This window comes from Atheta coriaria, unplaced genomic scaffold (assembly GCF_025399875.1).
Source record: "Atheta coriaria isolate IRGN ID8LTWV9N9 unplaced genomic scaffold, Caltech_Dcor_3.1 hic_scaffold_1_pilon, whole genome shotgun sequence".
NCBI lineage: Eukaryota > Metazoa > Arthropoda > Insecta > Coleoptera > Staphylinidae > Dalotia > Dalotia coriaria.
The window spans coordinates 4,624,832-4,643,229 of record NW_027045443.1 but is presented as its reverse complement, the minus strand read 5'-3'; the positions used below and the strand labels follow the sequence as shown (position 1 = coordinate 4,643,229).

The window sequence follows — 18,398 nt, the reverse complement described above, 5'->3', positions numbered from 1 at the left end:
ATTTTGATTATTTATGCTTGTGAAATCGTCGAAAACATGTTAAACATGGACAAAATCGCAGAAAACTTCGAATTTCGCGGCGGGTATACTTCAAGGCTTTTCTGGTGTTTTTTTAAATCCCCCAGAATCTAGAGAAATTGTAAATCAATCGGATTTTTAAGCATTTTTATAGCAATAAAATCAATGTTTGTAATTAATAATAGTATCTATAACGAATATAGTTAGTGTTTAAGTAAAAATAAGTAATACTTTGAATAAATTGTGTTTTAATGCACTTGGAGTGGGGACAATGATGAGTAGACCTGGTGAGAAAAACTTAACCTTCGCAACATCGCGATCGTTGATGTCAAGGAGTTGACAATTGTCAACCCAATAAAAATTGTGATAGAAGAGCGCGTTCCAACATTTTGCGAATAGTATAATTATTATTTTACGCGACTTTCCAAGATGGTAGGTAGCCTGACGCTTTGCCTGCACGGTGGTGACGACGATGTAGGACTGGTCCGCCAACCCCAATACAACTTCCATATCTATCCACGTCGCATTCCGGTGAATCCTTTTGTCACACCCTACTGCATGACGAATACCCGAGAAGTGTTCTGACCGCCTGCTGGCTGCTGTTTCAGGTGGATCAACAGTTCGACTGCGCGCTAGACCTGATGCGGCGCTTGCCGCCGCAGGAAATCGAAAAGAATTTGGTAGACCTAATTGATCTGGCTCCAGGCTTGTGTGATGATCTGCTCTCCTCAGTGGACCAGCCTCTGAAGATTGTCAAAGACAAGCAGACTAAGCAGGATTATCTTCTTTGTGATTACAACCGCGACGGCGACTCCTACAGGTAATACAACTCATGCATGGTTGTACAGATGACTCATGCATGTTGTGTGATGGTTAAATTCATGTTTGTGATGTGTTTGAAAGGTCGCCATGGTCGAACACGTACGACCCGCCGCTGGACGATGGCTCTCTGCCATCAGAGCGTCTCCGTAAGCTGGAGGTTGAGGCCAACAGCGCGTTCGACTTGTATCGGGAGATGTACTTTGAGGGCGGTGTCTCTTCGGTGTATTTCTGGGACTTGGAATACGGCTTCGCCGGCGTTATCCTCATCAAGAAGACGGGCGATGGCAGCAAGAAGATCAAGGGCTGCTGGGATTCAATCCATGTCGTCGAGGTGACAGAGCGCACGCTCGGTCGCAATCCGCTCTATAAGATGACCAGCACGGTGATGCTCTGGCTGCAGACGAACAAACCGAGCTCGGGCACAATGAACCTCGGTGGTAGTCTCACGCGGCAGGTGGAGCAGACGCTGGCCTGCAACGAGACAAACCCGCACATCGCCAACATCGGCAAGATGGTCGAGAATATGGAGAATCAGATCCGCAACACGTTGAATGAGATTTACTTTAGCAAGACGAAGGACATCGTCAATAGCTTGCGCAGCGAGCAGCCGCTGAACGACGCACGCCACCAGCAGACGCTACGGCAGGACCTAGCCGCCGCGCTACAGCGCCGCAACAAGCAGGAGAACTGATGCGACGCGCCCGGCGTCGACGTGTACGGCTGCTGCGGCGATGAGCGCGCCCGCACACGCGATTCATTTTTTACTTAACGAATTAGGAGGTTTCTTTTCGATTATTAACGCAATATCTTCAGCGCTGGTTTTGTTTTTAACGAATGCCGACCGAGGGGTTCACGTGATACGTACGCTTCGGCGCGTTTTCCGCTTGCCGCGCGCGCGCGCGCCCCCATTTCCTTCTTCCGCGTCACCACGACGAGCGGCGCACCACCGCTTCACAGTCCCGCCCGCCCGGGCACGTTCAACGAATTCCGCTCGCGTCGTATTTATCTAGCCCCCGATTCGCGTCTACGATAAGCCACATTAACCCGACATTCACGAAGTAACGAGATACACCTAGTTAAGACATTTAAATTTTAACAAACTTAAGCTCAATTACGGAGGAATCACGACGCTGGCGTGTTCTTGTATTGATTCATAGTTCAACGTGGATATTGATGAGTCGTAGTAAGTTGTGAACTATATCTATCTTTCCTACAATATTATATTAAATTGATTACATTGTTTCATTTGGACGATAGAATATATTGTATTATAAATTATTCTTTAATAAAACTACATTTTTATATAAACCACCTCTTGTTATCCTTCCAGGAGTCATTTTTCATACGTTTTTTGTTCTTTCGTCTTCTGGAAAGTATGTTTTACGCCAAGAAAGCCCAAATTTTACTGAGAAATTTATGAAACAAAAGGGAAAACTTACTTTTTTGTTGACAAAATCAATTTTTTAACAACTTGGACGCACAGTTACTATAAAACAAATAATACAGTTAATTATCTCTTTAATAAACAACTGAAAATCATTTTTTATACATTTTTTCCTACCAGAGACGCAAATTTAACAATTTTGCCAATTTATTTCATCTAATTCATTGACAAAACAGTAAAAAAACGTTTTCCTGCTTAATTTGTTAAAAATAACACTTATTACTCAATTTTTTATTAAAAAATATCAATAAACCTACAAATTAATTGTTAAATTATAAATTTTATGATTATTTGGCCACAAAAACGGTAAAGAAATATTTTGCAAAACATTTTCAAACTTCAGAGCGTGGCGCAAGCGACAATACGAATCCATCTAAGCTTAAGACCGCAATCCTACCATTTCACCTGCCCGGCGCTCAGGTAACTAACAGGTGATACTTCTTTGCGTGCCCGAGCGCACCTCAAGGCCATGGCAAACATAATCATCATCGCGCCGGCGTTGGCGGCATCAGCGTTTCGGTTGCCTTGGCGATGCGGTTTGACGACGCTTCAAACAATCGATTTCAATCGATTGAAATGACTTCAGAAAATCCACACGATAAAGATCAGACGCAATAAATTTATTTGGTCGTTTATTTCAAATTATTTTACCGCATAGATAGGATGACGTTGTACTTCGAGAATCCGGTGAACTTCGCCGAGGCGGACACCATCACCACAGACGAAATCTGGCACCCTCTCTCGCCGCTGCTCGCCGTGGCCAGTTATTCGCAGGAACGCGGCGGTTTCGTGACGATTTTCGACGAATTGGTAAGAATTACACTGTGTGATTGTGAATACATGAATAATTGATTGGATATTTAAAGGGTGAGCCTTTGAATGATGTGAATTTCCCATATCATGCGGTTTCGCAAGTGACTGCATTGACTTGGCACCCGGAGCGGCATATTTTAGCCTCCGGATGGGAAAACGCTGAGTTGAAGGTATGGACCGGAGATAAAGAATTTCAACACGTCGCTACGCCTCACTTGGGGCCGATTACTATCTTGGAGTTTAGCGAAAAGGGAGGCAGGCTAGTCAGTTGTGATACAGTAAGTTTATTTAATTTTTTTTTATTAGAAAAACACTCAAAAAATCAAATTTGAAGGCCGGTAATCTGGTGGGCTGGAAAGTGGATTCAAGGGGCGAAGTAATAACAGCATTCCACCATGATCTCAAAGATAGCATCACTCAAGTGACCTTCCGATTGACCATCAAGACCTCACCCGAATACGACGTTGAAGGTTTAGCTAAAGCCGCGGTAAATGGCGACGAGCGAGCCCTGGACATGTTCAGCAATTGGCGCCCCAAAACAACAGCGAGAAAATTCCGTGTCCAGGACGGCAGTGACAACACCTGTTTCTTCGTGGGCACCCAGAGCGGCGTCATCTACTACATCAACCAAGGTGGCGCATGTGCCGAGGTCCTCAACACCGAAGGCACCCCCTTGAAGTATATCCTCTACCATCCGAATTCAGACTCAATCATTGTGATGATGGAGGGTTTTACCATTGGACACTTTCGTGTGGATTTCCAGGGTCACCTGAGTGAATTGGTCAAAGTGAAAATGAGCGGACGAGGGCAGATGAACCGTGGGACCATCAACCAGGGTCTTATCTGGTGTGGTGCCACCTCATTAGCAATCCTTACTGGGGATCTCACCGTGCAGGTGTGGGATATAGATACTCAATACAATTACGTCCTGCCCACAATGTTGAAGAACTTTGGTACTCCCGGCGAAGATCTCAGTCGGCAAATGAATGAGATGTTCACGTGCATAGCTTATTGTCGTGTGAATCAAACTATATGTGCGGGTACGCATTGCGGCCGGATTTATTTCTGGGTACGTGCGGCGAACAACAAGTCCAGACACCCCGAGGATTGCTGGGAGTTACAGAATATTAGTGGTGTTACCGGTACCGTGAAACAATTGCATTGGGGTACGATTCAGTTGCGGCGGCCATTGTTGAGTGTGAACTGTGTGACACGCGTGTACATTATGAAGGAACAATTACTTGCAGCTTCTTTCACAGAAAGAATCTGGGCAACTCAACGAACCGCAAATGAAATCCTTATAGAAACCCCGGAAGGACGTGCTTCGGTAAAGTGCGACATACAAGTTGGAGACTTGGCAATCAACGAAGAATACTTGGCTGTTACCAATGGACGCGCAATCGCCGTCTATTCGTTATCCAGAAAAACGGCAATGACTGCTATTGAACTAGGCAACTTCCCATGCGATAACGAAAAGATCTGCCTGCATGTGAAGAATGTCATCGTGATGTTCCAAACTGGGATTACAATTCGCAGTTCAACGGGGACCATTTTATCACAGATTCCTGTGATTGCCAGCGAAGGGGAACCAATTGGAATGGAGCTAGCTGGTGAAAACCTCACAGTGTTCACAATGGACGGCTTTCTGAAACTGTATAATCTATCAGGCGATGAACCAAAGTTGACGACTCCAGTGAAGTCAATGTATGACATGGTGCCGGACTTTGGCGAGATCATTCAAGCAAAGTCCAATCGAGTTGGTAACAGAATTGCGCTCACATTGGCCGATGCCAATTTAATCCCCGATGGGATCCTCTACATCTGGGACATTGAAGATGACAGTATAGTACAATATGATTTTTACAAAGCGCAGGATAGCAATGGTGAAGCCGAGGAGTATTATGATAAAGACGGGACGACAGAGAAGACGTTCCAGGAGAATTTCGCGCGGATATGTTCAAATCGCGTGATTTTAACCATTTGCTGGGACGTGGATGACTCACGCCTGCTTTGCTGCAATGCGAAGAAACGATCAATGTCCGCTAGAGACAAGATTATCATGGATGACCTGAAACGAATACAGAAAATCAATCAGAAACCCTTGGATCTTGAAGAACAAATCCTTGTTACCATGTTTTATTCGCATGATCGCGGTATTTCCATTCAAGACATCCGCATGACAGACCCAGAAGCCAGATTATTGGGTATGGCTACACCGTACATCGCCATATTGCAAAAACTCTCCGTGCATCGTGAACTGATGAATGACTTCAATGGTTTGGAGACGTGTAACAAGGCAACGAAAGACGCAGTTTTAGATTTTAGCTATAATCTATCACTGGGTAATATGGATGAGGCTTTCAAAGCAATCAAATCCATTCAAAGTACAGGCGTCTGGAGTAGTTTGGCACGCATGTGTGTGAAGACTCGGCGTTTGGATGTAGCTGGTGTGTGTCTGGGACACATGGGTAACGCACGTGCTGCACGAGCATTGCGACAAGCTATGAATGATGAGAGTCTGGTGTTTGAAGCAAAACTATCTGTGTTAGCGGTGCAACTCGGCATGTTGGTAAGTATCAAGTGTTACCAATTGATTTATTGAATGTTTTAACCTAATTAATTGTATGTAGGAAGAGGCTGAGCAATTATTAACTGAGTGCAATCGCCATGATCTGTTGAACCAACTCTATCGCCAACGAAATAGAATAGAGTTGTCTCTGGCGATTGCCTATAGTAAAGATAGGATTCATTTGAGGAATACGGAACATGCAGCAGCTCGCGGATTGGAAGCAGATGGTCGACTGAATGAGGCGATTATACGCTATGAAAAAGCAATGACTCACCAGTATGATGTACCTAGAATGCTGATGGATCACCCTGACTTATTACATCAATACATGTCAAGGGCAACCGATCCGTAAGTTGATTTATTTTGTTTTCTTTAGTTATTAACATGTAAAAATTTTCTATTCAGTGATTTGATCAAATGGTGGGGCCAATACACGGAGAGCCAAGGAGACATGCAAGCAGCTTTGCAGATTTACGGCAAAGCGAATGACGTTTACTCCCAGGTGCGAGTCCTTTGCTTCCTGGGGGATGAATCCCGTGCGTGTGATCTTGCACGTTCTTCTAGTGATAAAGCAGCGTGTTACCACTTGGCGCGACATTATGAAACCTTAGGGAATATCGAATATGCCGTGGCGTTCTTCAAGAGAGCGAACGCTTATTGTAACGCAGTGCGACTCTGCACTGAGCACCACATGGACGAAGAACTATGGAACATAGGATTGGTAGCAGGTCTGGCCGAACAAATGGAATGCGCCAGATACTTCGAGAGAGCTAATGCTTTAGATAAAGCCATCATGTTGTACCACCGAGGTGGAATGTTCCACAAAGCGCTGGACATGGCATTTGAAACGCGTGAGTTTGACACTCTGCAATTGGTCGCCAGGGATCTAGATAAAAACTCAGATCCGGCTTTGATTAAAAAGTGTGCTGAATATTTTATTACTAATGAACAGTATGAGAAAGCTGTGGACATGTTTGCTATCGGAAAGAAGTTTTCCGATGCGATTGATCTCTGCCTAGCGCACAGTGTGCAACTTGATGAAGAGTTGGCTGAAAGACTCACACCTAATAAAGCAGAGGTGACGGAGGAGCTGCGCGTGCGTATTCTGGAAAGTCTCGCAGAGACTTTGATGAGTCAAGGTAACTATCACCTGGCGACAAAGAAGTTTACCCAGGCTGGGGATAAAATCAAAGGAATGAAAGCACTCCTGAAGTCGGGTGACACCGACAAGATTATTTTCTTTGCTGGAGTGTCACGCCAGCGAGAGATTTACATCATGGCGGCGAATTATCTACAAACTCTTGACTGGCAGAATCAACCGGATGTTCTCAAGAACATCATCAATTTTTACTTGAAAGGCAAAGCCCTTGATCTCTTAGCGAATTTTTATGTGGCCTGTGCACATGTTGAAATTGATGAATTCCAGAACTATGAGAAAGCTCTGGGTGCTTTAACTGAAGCGCAAAGATCTTTAGCGAAAGTAACACAACCGAATGATGTGATTGCACATCGAAGAGCGACGGAAATCATGCAGCAGCAATTAACTGCAGTAAAGCGCTTTGTTGATATCAAGCGCATTTTTGAGCGCGGGGATTATAATTCTGGTTTACAGCAGTGTAAAATGTTATTGAGCGGAGGTGATAGCGAATTGGAGACGTCAGTGCGCCGCGGGGACATTTATGCGCTCATGATTCAAATGGCGATTAAAAACGAGAAGTTTGACGATGCCAAACTGTATTTCTTGGAGTTGAGACAAATCTTAGCATCGACCACGCAAACTCCAATCACATACTATGTTAATAAAGAATTGCTAGATGCACTTGCGAGGGGCTTGAGTATTCCGGTAACATCTCTCGTCCCCAATCTGAACAAACCCAGCGAGCAAATTGAAGATGATCACGAGATTAACGAGGAACTTATTGAAGAATAGAAAGAAGAACGTTTGATATTTATTTGTTATAAAATCTACATTAAATTTATGTTTATATACATGTTTATAATACATCATTGAGAATCAACATTGGGTTTTTGTTATTGTTTTTGAAAGTTGTGCGTCGCAGATTTGCGTCCCACGCGCATCCTCATTGTGGTCAAATGCGGCGTTGCCATGTTTGAAGTTACTGCATGTTTTTTGTTCGAAAAATTGAGTTTATTTGTGCTATCACTCCATGATTAAACAGAAATAGGTTAAAAAACAAGTTGTTTCATGGTGTGAATTTAGATAATGAATCAGTGAGTGTTTATGATTTAAGATGTCGAATTTATTTTTGAAAAAAAAAAAACGCGCATTGGGTCGAACGCGATGCACGCATGGCAACGTCGCGCCGGCCATCTTAGTTTGTTTATATGTTTGCACCACCCCGCGCGCGTCCATGCGACTTGTGAGTAAAAAGTCAGCGCAAAGTGTGCAGGAAACGCTTGTGACCGTTGAAGAAGTGTTCGGAGTAATAGTGGTACGATAGCCCCGGCGTTTTCCGTCGCCGACGTGCGCTCTAATATCTCCTGCGTCCGCCGCTACCGCGCCGCGCTTGTAATGGCTTCCCTTCGCGTCCCTCGGCACCTTCGGCCGACAACAATGAATTGACAGGCGGCGGCGAGCGAGTTCACGTGATTGTATTTGAAAAACACACAGCACGCACGGCCTCGCGCGCGATGACTTGATCCGCCGGGCACGCATCGCACCCCCAACATGAACGCAGAGGGCTCGCAGGCGCTACCCGCACACGCGAACAATGGCAACAATGAAGTATGTATCCGGCGCCGTCGCTCGCACACCTCCAGCGTCTCATTTGTGCGCTTTTAGGGCTCCACCAGGTCACAGACCAGCACTACGACAGCCGTGACCGATCTGCGCGTGAACACGACCGCACTCAACGCCGTCGCGCTCAGCTCTGTCGCCAAATACTGGGTGCTCACCAACCTACTGCCAGGACCAATACCACAAGTGTCTGTTTACGGCCTGCCTGGCTCGGCCGCGCGCAACGACAACCAAAAACTATCTCAAGTAATAAACAATCACTACTAACTCATACAAACATTGCTAAAAGTAACTAATTATTCCTGCAGGATACATCTGTGACTCAGCACTCAAGCCTGATCCAACCAGACAACATTCTGCTGTCACACAATGCAAATCTAACAGTGCCTACAAGTACAATGCACCTGGACACTCCCAACAACCAGTTGAACAATCACCAACAGCAGCAGACACAGCACAATCTTGGCCAGAGCAACATGGTGCAAGTACAGGTGCAAGACAACATGGTATCAGTGATTGATGACAATAAGGAGCACAAGGAGCTGGCTACTCATCTTGCACAAGCACAGTTGCACATCCAGGGCGAGAACAATCAACTGCCGCCACAGGCGATGTCCGTGCAGCATCTCCAGCAGCTGCAAGTACAGCAAGTACTTGATAATGTCGTACGTATGGAAACAGCCGAACAAAACGCGAATTCCGCCGGCGGTGATGAACAAATGCACGACATTAAGGATGAGAAAACACTGCAGAGCGCGACTAAGTTTTTGTCTGCGCAGTTCGGCCTGCAGGATATCAAACCCAACTTGATGGATGTGCGCACTGCGGATGGGAGTATTGTGAAGATCTCGACAGGTTTACCGGATCAAGACCTGGCGAAGACGATAGGCGTCGAGATGGTGCAGAACATGTTTAAGGTGAATGTCGACGACTTCAATCAGCTGCTGGCGTACCATGAAGTTTTCGGCAAGATTCAGACTGAGCCCACGGCCGGCACATTGGTGCAGACCGGGCAGAACCAGCAGGGTGTTAATTTACAGGGCGGCGTTGTGAATAACATCGCCTCGGTGCCGAAAGTCCTCGAGAATGAGCAGGAAGCCTCCACTAGCGGAATCAACGCGGAGAATTCACCAACTATTATTGCAGGTATGAAATAATACAATGCAGAATCTGTTTATTCAATGTGAAATCAAGATTGTTGGTTCATGCATGTGAAGAAGAGTCAATAGTTAAATATTTTAAATAAAGTCAATATGTGTCAATCATTCAATCAGTGAATGCAAGAAAACTTGTTTTTGTTTTGTGAATTTGTTTGTAAATTTGTTTGAATTGATGATTTCTGGCAATCTTGGCAATATTTTGTTGTGTGTTGCAAGTTGTGAGCACATGGTAATTTCGTTATTTTGTGATTTCTCCCGTCAAGGCACACATGTTTGTGATATCTGTGGAAAAATGTTCCAATTTCGTTACCAACTAATAGTCCACCGTCGTTACCACACAGAACGCAAGCCGTTCACGTGCCAGGTATGCGGCAAGGCGTTCCCGAATGCAGCGGAGCTCAGTCGGCATGGAAAGTGCCATCTCGGCGGCAGTATGTTCACGTGCAGCGTGTGTTTTCACGTGTTCGCGAACGCCGCGTCGCTGGAGCGCCATATGAAGCGGCACTCGACTGACAAGCCATACAACTGCACCGTGTGCGGGAAGTCCTTTGCGCGCAAAGAACACCTCGAGAACCACACGCGTTGCCATACCGGTGAAACGCCTTACCGCTGCCAGTACTGCGCCAAGACCTTCACACGAAAGGAACACATGGTAAACCACGTGCGGAAGCATACAGGTGAGACGCCGCATCGATGCGATATCTGTAAGAAGAGTTTTACGCGTAAGGAACATTTTATGAATCACGTTATGTGGCATACGGGCGAGACGCCGCATCAGTGTACGATTTGCGGGAAGAAATACACTCGTAAAGAGCATCTCGCCAACCACATGCGTTCGCACACCAACGATACACCCTTCCGTTGTGAGATTTGCGGTAAGAGTTTTACGCGCAAGGAACACTTCACGAACCACATCATGTGGCATACGGGCGAGACGCCGCATCGTTGCGACTTCTGCTCGAAGACGTTCACGCGTAAGGAGCACCTGCTGAATCACGTGCGGCAACACACCGGTGAATCGCCGCATCGCTGTGGTTACTGCTCGAAGAGCTTTACGCGCAAGGAACACCTCATCAACCACGTGCGGCAGCACACCGGCGAGACGCCTTTCCGATGCAGCTATTGCCCGAAAGCGTTCACGCGCAAAGACCATCTCGTCAATCATGTGCGTCAGCACACTGGTGAGTCCCCGCATAAGTGCACCTATTGCACGAAGAGTTTCACGCGCAAAGAGCATCTGACCAATCATGTGCGTCAGCACACGGGCGAATCGCCGCATCGCTGTCATTTCTGTTCGAAAAGTTTCACGCGCAAAGAGCATCTCACGAACCACGTGCGGATACACACGGGCGAATCGCCGCATCGTTGTGAATTCTGCCAGAAGACGTTCACGCGTAAGGAACACCTCACCAACCACCTGCGGCAGCATACTGGCGAGACGCCGCATTGTTGTAATGTGTGTAGTAAGCCATTCACGCGTAAAGAACACCTTATAAACCACATGCGATCGCATACAGGTAAGCAATCCTCGCCGCTTCCGTAGCCTTCCCACTTAAGCGCACTTATCAAGACGTTCCTCCCAAAGGTGAGCGGCCCTTCAGCTGCGGCGAGTGCGGCAAGTCGTTTCCGCTTAAAGGTAACCTGCTCTTCCATCAACGATCACACAATAAAGGCGCGCAAGCAGAACGCCCGTTCCGGTGTGACCTCTGCGAGAAGGACTTCATGTGCAAAGGGCATCTGGTGTCGCATCGGCGATCACACAGTGGTGAACGTCCACATGCCTGCCCGGACTGTGGCAGGACGTTTGTCGAAAAAGGCAACATGCTTAGGTAACACATTTATTTATTTTTTTAAGGAGAAAATTACATCGAAGATGTTTTAGGCATCTACGAAAACATCAGCAGGAGCTGCCTGCGAATGCAGCGCCGATTGTTGAGATCCAAATTCAACAACCGCCGATCTCTGTGTCGACGAGCGCGGCCAGTATGCAGGCACAGGCGACGCAAGCCGGTGCGCTCGCTACATCGGTGGCTGGCGGTTCCATTCTGCAGCAGACGCTGATGCATCCAGCGAATGCGCATCCTGTTCCCAGTGTACCAACGGCTAACGGCAACGTGCTAGCCACCTACTGAGCCCAGCCACCTTTCCAGGCATTCGGACCACAATTACATTTTCTGCATAGGTAGGCGCAGAAACTCACAAGAATGCGGCGAAAGGTGGCAATGACAAAACAAAAACGAAATTTGTATGACAAGCGCAGACGTTTTTTTTTTTAAATTTTCGACGATTCAAAGCGAACATTACGCTAGAATGTTGATCTAAGGATTTAAGTGCCATAGAGTTGATTTATTCCACTATTTGTTTTATTAATATATCTAGTTAGGTAGGTACACATAGCGAAACGGGCATTAAACGAGTTACGAAGGAACGAAACAGCGATAATTAGCTGCAGCGGAGGGTGGCGAATTGATTAGGTCTAGATTACAATAGTACCGCGCCGCGGGGAACCAATTGCCGATCGAACACGTTGAATCCAATTGCAGACACAACACAAACGACCAAATTACAACAAATTATGCAAATGCCTTATTAGGTTTATTAGTAGGAGGTGATCACGATCGCGATTCATTTGACGAGGATGTGATGCACATTGAGCTCACTCAACCACGGCGCCCACTCGAAATGGCCATACTTAATGTTACAGGGTGTCATTATTTGTAGGAAAATGTGGAAATGTCTTCGTAGGTATATTCTAGCTAGGCGGTAGGTTAATTAGACGTATTAGCAATAGACGGCAAAACGTAAACGTGTCATGTGGGCCGGGTTGCTCTGCTGCTCGTGCGCATCAGTTTTTTTTTTCTTAAACGGTGTGTCCACTTGCGATGACAAGCAAGACAATGAATTCATGCAGTTGTTTAGTTTCGTCTGCTTATGCTAATATCTGTTGCTTTTTTAATATATTTTTTACACCTAGTGATGTAAGCGGAAATTTTACGAGATTAGTTTTAATGCTTTTAAGTGGGCGAAAATAATGCGCAAAGGTTGCTTAAGACTATATTAATTTACAGATAACACCGACAAATTGTGCAATTTTCACAAAATCAAACCTTAACGATGTAAATACGAAGTTTTTCAATTATTTGGAAGTTATTTATTTACCAGTGGATGTTTTGATGCAAGAGAAGATTTGATTTCATTTAGTTAGGTATTTTACTAAACCAAAAAACCAAAACAAGTGGACAATGCCATTATTAGTGTAAATACTTCGCAATTTTCTCTTGAAATCAGGTTTCTGCCATTGCAAATCTAAAATGTTTAGCATTAAAAAAACGATGGAATCTCAGCAAAATACACTTTATGTACATAATGATTGAAATAACTTCCCGAAATCGAATCTGAAGCAATGTGGAACTGGTGGATGAAAACCAAAGACGAACTGCCCGCATGACACATGCGCACAACACCACATTACCAATAGTTTGTAGAAAAGCGCCGAAAATTCAACGCGAAACGAAGCGCATCGGTCGAAATTCGCACGCGCCGCGCATTTAACTAATAGGATAACGTGTTTTCTTTCCTAACCCGAATGATTGGACGCGAATTAATGTTTTATATGATTTGAAAACAATGTGATATACGATTCCAGACTGGTTTTATTTTAGCGACAGTATTATTTAGCTAGACGGGATGGGGGAGGCGAAACCGCTCGCATCCGAGTAGAAGGTAAATCAAAACCCGTCTTGAATCCGGCAACCATAACAAAACATACATCCGGCAATCTGTGACCGAATGTGCACGTGAACATTTTGTCGTCGGCCTAAGTGCACACACACACGATTCGAACGAGGCCTGAGGTGCTGTGACTACGCCATTCACGCGACATGAAAACACTTCGGATTCATTCACATAGTGCGTAGGCTACATGTATATTAAGCTAGGACGACGTCGACTCCAAATAACACAGCAGACTAAGCAAACGAAAGAATGCAGTGACAACAATATGAAATTTATACTTAAATATTTGCAAATTATGGTATATATAAAATATATATATATAAAAAAAATTTATTTGATGAAAATAAGAATAAGTACTTTAGCTGAAACAAAAAATAGCGTATAGTTCCTGTACATATTAACGAAATATTTTAATTGTAATTTGTAAGCAAATAAGATTTACGCTAATCTAGGTATGATACATTTAAACGTTTAATCCAAAATAATTGATTTATACCCAAATGCAAAGAGCGCTTTATTTTCTATTTTACACTGGCGAATGACCGGCTTAAGTTGAGAGTTTTATATTAAATTTAGTGAGGGATGGACGCGAATGGAAAACAGTATTGTAACGAAACAATGTCGAACTCAATGAGAAACTTTTCGATTTTTCAGCGATGAATAATCGCGATTTTCTTGTGGAGTTTGTCGGCGCGATAGGCGAATTGTCGCTGTTTTAATCGAATTGAAATTGTTTTCACTGATTAATTCGTTTACAAACAGCCGCGATTGGTGGTGTGAGTTTTGCCACGCATAAAATTAATCGAGGAGATGCAATGTGAGGGGTTTGTTTGAATACGTGCTATTTGATTATATTAATGTAACTTAAAAAACAAATATTATACATAGTTTATTTTAATGAAAGTAAATCTAAAATACAAATCGAAAGAAAACATTCTATTACCTACGCTTTTTTCTTTGTTAATTGTTGGCAACGCAAAAGAGCTCTGCGTATTTTGATACTTGATTATTTTATCTTGCTTACTAAACATCGTATCTTTCTACAATTGGAATGTAGACTTAATAAATTGATAACAAAAAACTAATCACTTTAATGAGTAACTTGGCGACTCACAGTCGCTGGCTATTCTGCTGTGATTTGAAAAACAAACAAATTTGACGATTAAATTACTCACTGCATAGAAAAGAAATAAACAAACTAAAGTATTATGTTAACTGTGGGTTTAAAACGAATTATTCTTCTAAATAAGACGATTTGCGGCCAAGTAGATGTAATTCAGCGCAAATTACGCAAATTTTGTTTAAATTATAATTCACCATGTTTATTTGTTAGTTGTCGCGGTATCCCACAGATGGCGCAACAATGCACTTTACTCGATAATATTTTTTCATACGTTCGTAATTTCTTTTGTAATTTGCTTTAATTAGAACAAGAGTAATTGCGCACCGATCGTCATCTATAGTGCATGCATCCGTGCAGGTAATGCGCTCGATTAATCGTAATTGCTTCGGGCAGCGGCGATCGATCTGAATTTGTGAAAAAAAGCAACACAACGCAATTTTCTTGCCCGCTCTCGAGCGCAAACAGAATGTGCGCACACGCACGACATAAGTTTGTTTGCGTTTTCGACGATTGCTAATTTGTTGATGTTTGCATCCCGTTCAAATCGATGTATGATTAATACGCTCGCGTGTTTCATGTGGCATGCGAAACAAATTTTTCAGCTACAACAACAACAACGATAACGAAATTGTTTGAAATCGTCGGATTGTCGTCTCGGGTTAAAAGTTTGTTAATAAATGTCGGTCTGTTAGCGCGCACACGATCGACAGTCCGCCGATTTCGGCGCCGGCGGCGGCATCACAACGACCTTCTTATTGGTTTCCTTCCTGCGACTGCAGCCGCCGCCGTCCGGACGTGCCGACGCGATACGGATTAAAACTTTAACAATAAAATCGTACGATTTTCTAATACAACCTGCCATTATGCACGCCCGCAGATGCGACGCGTGTCCCGCGTGCCGAATTTCCACCGCCGGGAGACAGAGACGACGGCGGCGGTGGCGGCGGTGGCGGCTATTATCGCGATTAATTCCGTTTTTGCGTTTTCGGCTTACGCATCCCCGCGGGACACCGCGAGACGCACGCCGGCCCGGAAAAAACGAAGAGAATTCGATTAAAACAACAAGTCGTTGGTTGCGTCGCTGGCCGTTTGTCGGCGGCTGCTGGTCTCGCACCGCTGTGTGCATTTGCTTAATTAAATTGCCCGCAGGAAAGGAGCCAGCGGTTGTGCGTTATGCGCCATACCACCGCGCTTCGCTTACAAGTTACAACATTAAAATTCGGGTTATCTACGTATAGCTAGGCGCTGGTTTATTGCCCATATTTGTCAATTTATGGGTGTGAAGCGACACGTTTGATTTCGATTTGATCGTGGCTAGCCTCGCACGCCACCAGATTTATATCCGCGCGGTTCATGCTGGAACAATTAGTCGTATTACGCGGTCGGCGACATTGACCCTAAACTTTTATTCTTTCATGCGCGCACCCACAAATCCACCACGCACACGGATTTTAAATTAAAAATAATACCAATAATAAATAACTTTCACTTTTGCGTATCGTAGCCAAACGTTGCATTGTATTATATTCCAAATTGGCATATCTTTTAACAAAAATAAAATTAAAACAGTCGGAGACGTGAGACAAATAAAGACAGATGCGTTTCGAAATGGAAAAACAGCCGGGACACGACTTTCCAACAAATGTTGACGTTACGCAACGTCAATTAAAAATGATGATCCGCGTATGAAACGGAATCAAGTCGATTTGACATAATTGCGTTCACCTTGAACGCTCGTTGTTTCGGTTTTTTGAAATTTTGCGCGAGAACGCACATCGGATGAGCTCCGATTAATCGAATTAATGCATTCAATGTAATAAAACAAATTTGTGCGCCGGATTCGGCGAATTCAAGGACAATGCGAACTAATTGACTTTCAGCAACGATACAAGTCGTTTTGCAAACGTTCGCATTGCGTGCAAATATTTGCGCATTTGTGACATCCCCGTAGGATTTTAATGATCGTGCTTATTATCGTCTCACTGCTGGAGATACAATGTACGGAGTTTTCAATGCAGTTTACTTAGTTTGTTATTATTGTCTCGATGATTTGTTGTCTTTGCTTATCAGCTCAGAGCCATTCATTTGTAATTCTGCAATCGACGGGTCGTTTATCATCTAAGTGACGGCATACGAGTATTTATTGAAATAGAATCTAAACACCGATGGGCACTTTTAACACACTCATAATTTCCAGCTTCTATCCGCTCAACAAGCTCGGAATTCGTGTGTGGGTTTTTTTTTTCTGGCAGTTTATGTGCGTCGGTGGGCATACCGATCGACGATTGAAACGAAGCTTTTCCGTGCGGTGCGCAACGATCTATTGTTCGTTCATTTTGACCATTGTTAAATAATTTCCGCGAGCGAAACGCATTGCACATCTATTATTGGCTATGATAACTGGCGCAGGCAGCGATTGCGGCGACGGCGCGCGCCCCACAGCGTTTTTGCAACAAAAAACTAGATGATGGCAAAAAACCGGCACACGTAAAATACGCGAGAGAGTCGACGCAAATTTTCGTGTGTGGGTTTTGTGCACGTTCGTCGCTGGATGCGTTTTCGGTTATATTTAATATTAGACACGCCGCGGGTGGATTTTCACTGTTGCACGCCTGCACCGACATTGACGGTTGATAACGAATGAAATCTACCGCATACGTGGCTGTATGTATAGCAGATTGATTTCAGAACGCATACAGTTGTTCTTGTGCGCAATTTAAGTGCTGAAATTCGCAATTTTCAGTTTTGGACAATTTTTTTTTGTGGGAATTTCTTTCGTTATTGTTTTTTTTTTGGTTGTGCGTTCGGTGACAACGAACGAGTAAGAATGTTTATTGCGTTGCTAGTTGGCTGGCTTAGAGCACGTTCAGCGCACTGCGTTTAATTGCGCTGGCAATTATTTTTTATGAAATTGTGTTTATGTGCAATTTATTTTCAGAGAATAATATGCGATTAAAATGGGAAAATATTTACATTTATTTCTATTTGCATTTTTATTAATATTGGATCGACGCGCTCGCAATATTCCGCGCGTTGTTTAATAAAATTTTGTTACTTATTGTTAGCATTGCGCCCGGCCGAATATATTTGCTTTTTTCGGGCTGGCAATTAACGTGCGTTTGTTTTTAATTATTTTTTACACGCGAACGTGAAGTTTTCATTTGATAGTTACGCTGGATGTATGTACCTATGTCCTATGATGAAAACGGCCGGGGACGCAAATAAAAACGCCACTTCCGATATCTCTTTCCGCTTTCGCTGCGTATCTGCATAGCAACGCGCGCGGCGCTGGAGACGATAGCGGCGGCACATTGTGACGCCGCGCGCAATTGAAACATGAAACTGCGCGAAGCTGGACGACGGACCACTTTCGCCCGACGTCCAATCGAAACGGACGTGACATGTGCGGGAGGAAAGAGGTTTTCCTGCCCACAGGAAAACCCGCCGCAATCAACCTGTTGTCACATCAAACGCAAACGTGCGCATTGTGCGCCCACTTGCAGAAACTTTGCGTTTTCCGGTTGATCCTTTCAATCGTGCGCAGTATACTAATGTTTCATATATGTTTTTTTCCGTCTATCTGCGTGTCCGGCTGAAATACGGCCTGATATGCCTGATGTAAATATACAATATATAAAATGCAATTCAACGCGAAGATGAGCGCCGGAAAATGCAAATCGTTGGGACATTAAAAACGCCACCGGCCAGCCGAACGCACTGGTCACTAATTGCGGGAGAATGTACCAGAAACAGATGCAAAACGCGCGCGAGATACCGGGAAGTCTGGCGCAGTCAGACAGCCCGCCGCAAAATAAGATAAACCTATAAAACACGCGCAATCGCGTGCACTATCGGGTTTTATTCGTTTCAATGTAGATTTTGCGGGCGGTGTGCTGCGACGAGGCCCATTGTACGAATACAAGTGCGACGGTTCATTTCTTCTATTGAAAACGCGT

At 44.4% G+C, this 18,398-nt stretch overlaps 2 protein-coding genes across 3 annotated transcripts; both read left to right on the top strand.

Moving 5' to 3' along the window:
* Window positions 1-291: 291 nt before the first annotated feature.
* cpb (F-actin-capping protein subunit beta) lies at window positions 292-2,148 on the top strand. 2 transcript variants are annotated; one of them, XM_065310046.1, is made up of 3 exons: window positions 292-450; window positions 627-838; window positions 922-2,148. In XM_065310046.1, exons 1-3 carry the CDS (start codon window positions 448-450, stop codon window positions 1,529-1,531), a joined length of 825 nt encoding a protein of 274 aa, XP_065166118.1. In that variant the 5' UTR covers window positions 292-447; the 3' UTR covers window positions 1,532-2,148. The 2 variants fall into 2 exon arrangements, with proteins under 2 accessions (XP_065166118.1, XP_065166109.1); XM_065310037.1 differs by having other exon boundaries at window positions 339-549.
* Window positions 2,149-2,770: 622 nt separating this feature from the next.
* LOC135793753 (intraflagellar transport protein 140 homolog) lies at window positions 2,771-14,261 on the top strand. Its single transcript, XM_065304837.1, is given in 10 exon segments — window positions 2,771-3,094; window positions 3,151-3,375; window positions 3,432-5,666; window positions 5,728-6,014; window positions 6,072-7,662; window positions 8,470-8,670; window positions 8,733-9,570; window positions 9,848-11,101; window positions 11,155-11,413; window positions 11,467-14,261. Coding segments are annotated over 10 exon segments (7,287 nt in total). The 5' UTR covers window positions 2,771-2,947; the 3' UTR covers window positions 11,717-14,261.
* Window positions 14,262-18,398: the final 4,137 nt, after the last annotated feature.

What these genes read in the sequence shown, in the direction of transcription:
- cpb (XM_065310037.1), top strand. Translation starts at nt 448, where the DNA reads ATGGTAGGTAGCCTGACGCTTTGCCTGCACGGTGGTGACGACGATGTA. An exon ending in TCTATCCACGTCGCATTCCG is followed by an intron (nt 550 to 626) that starts GTGAATCCTTTT and finishes CTGCTGTTTCAG; the next exon opens with GTGGATCAACAGTTCGACTG. An exon ending in CGCGACGGCGACTCCTACAG is followed by an intron (nt 839 to 921) that starts GTAATACAACTC and finishes TGTGTTTGAAAG; the next exon opens with GTCGCCATGGTCGAACACGT.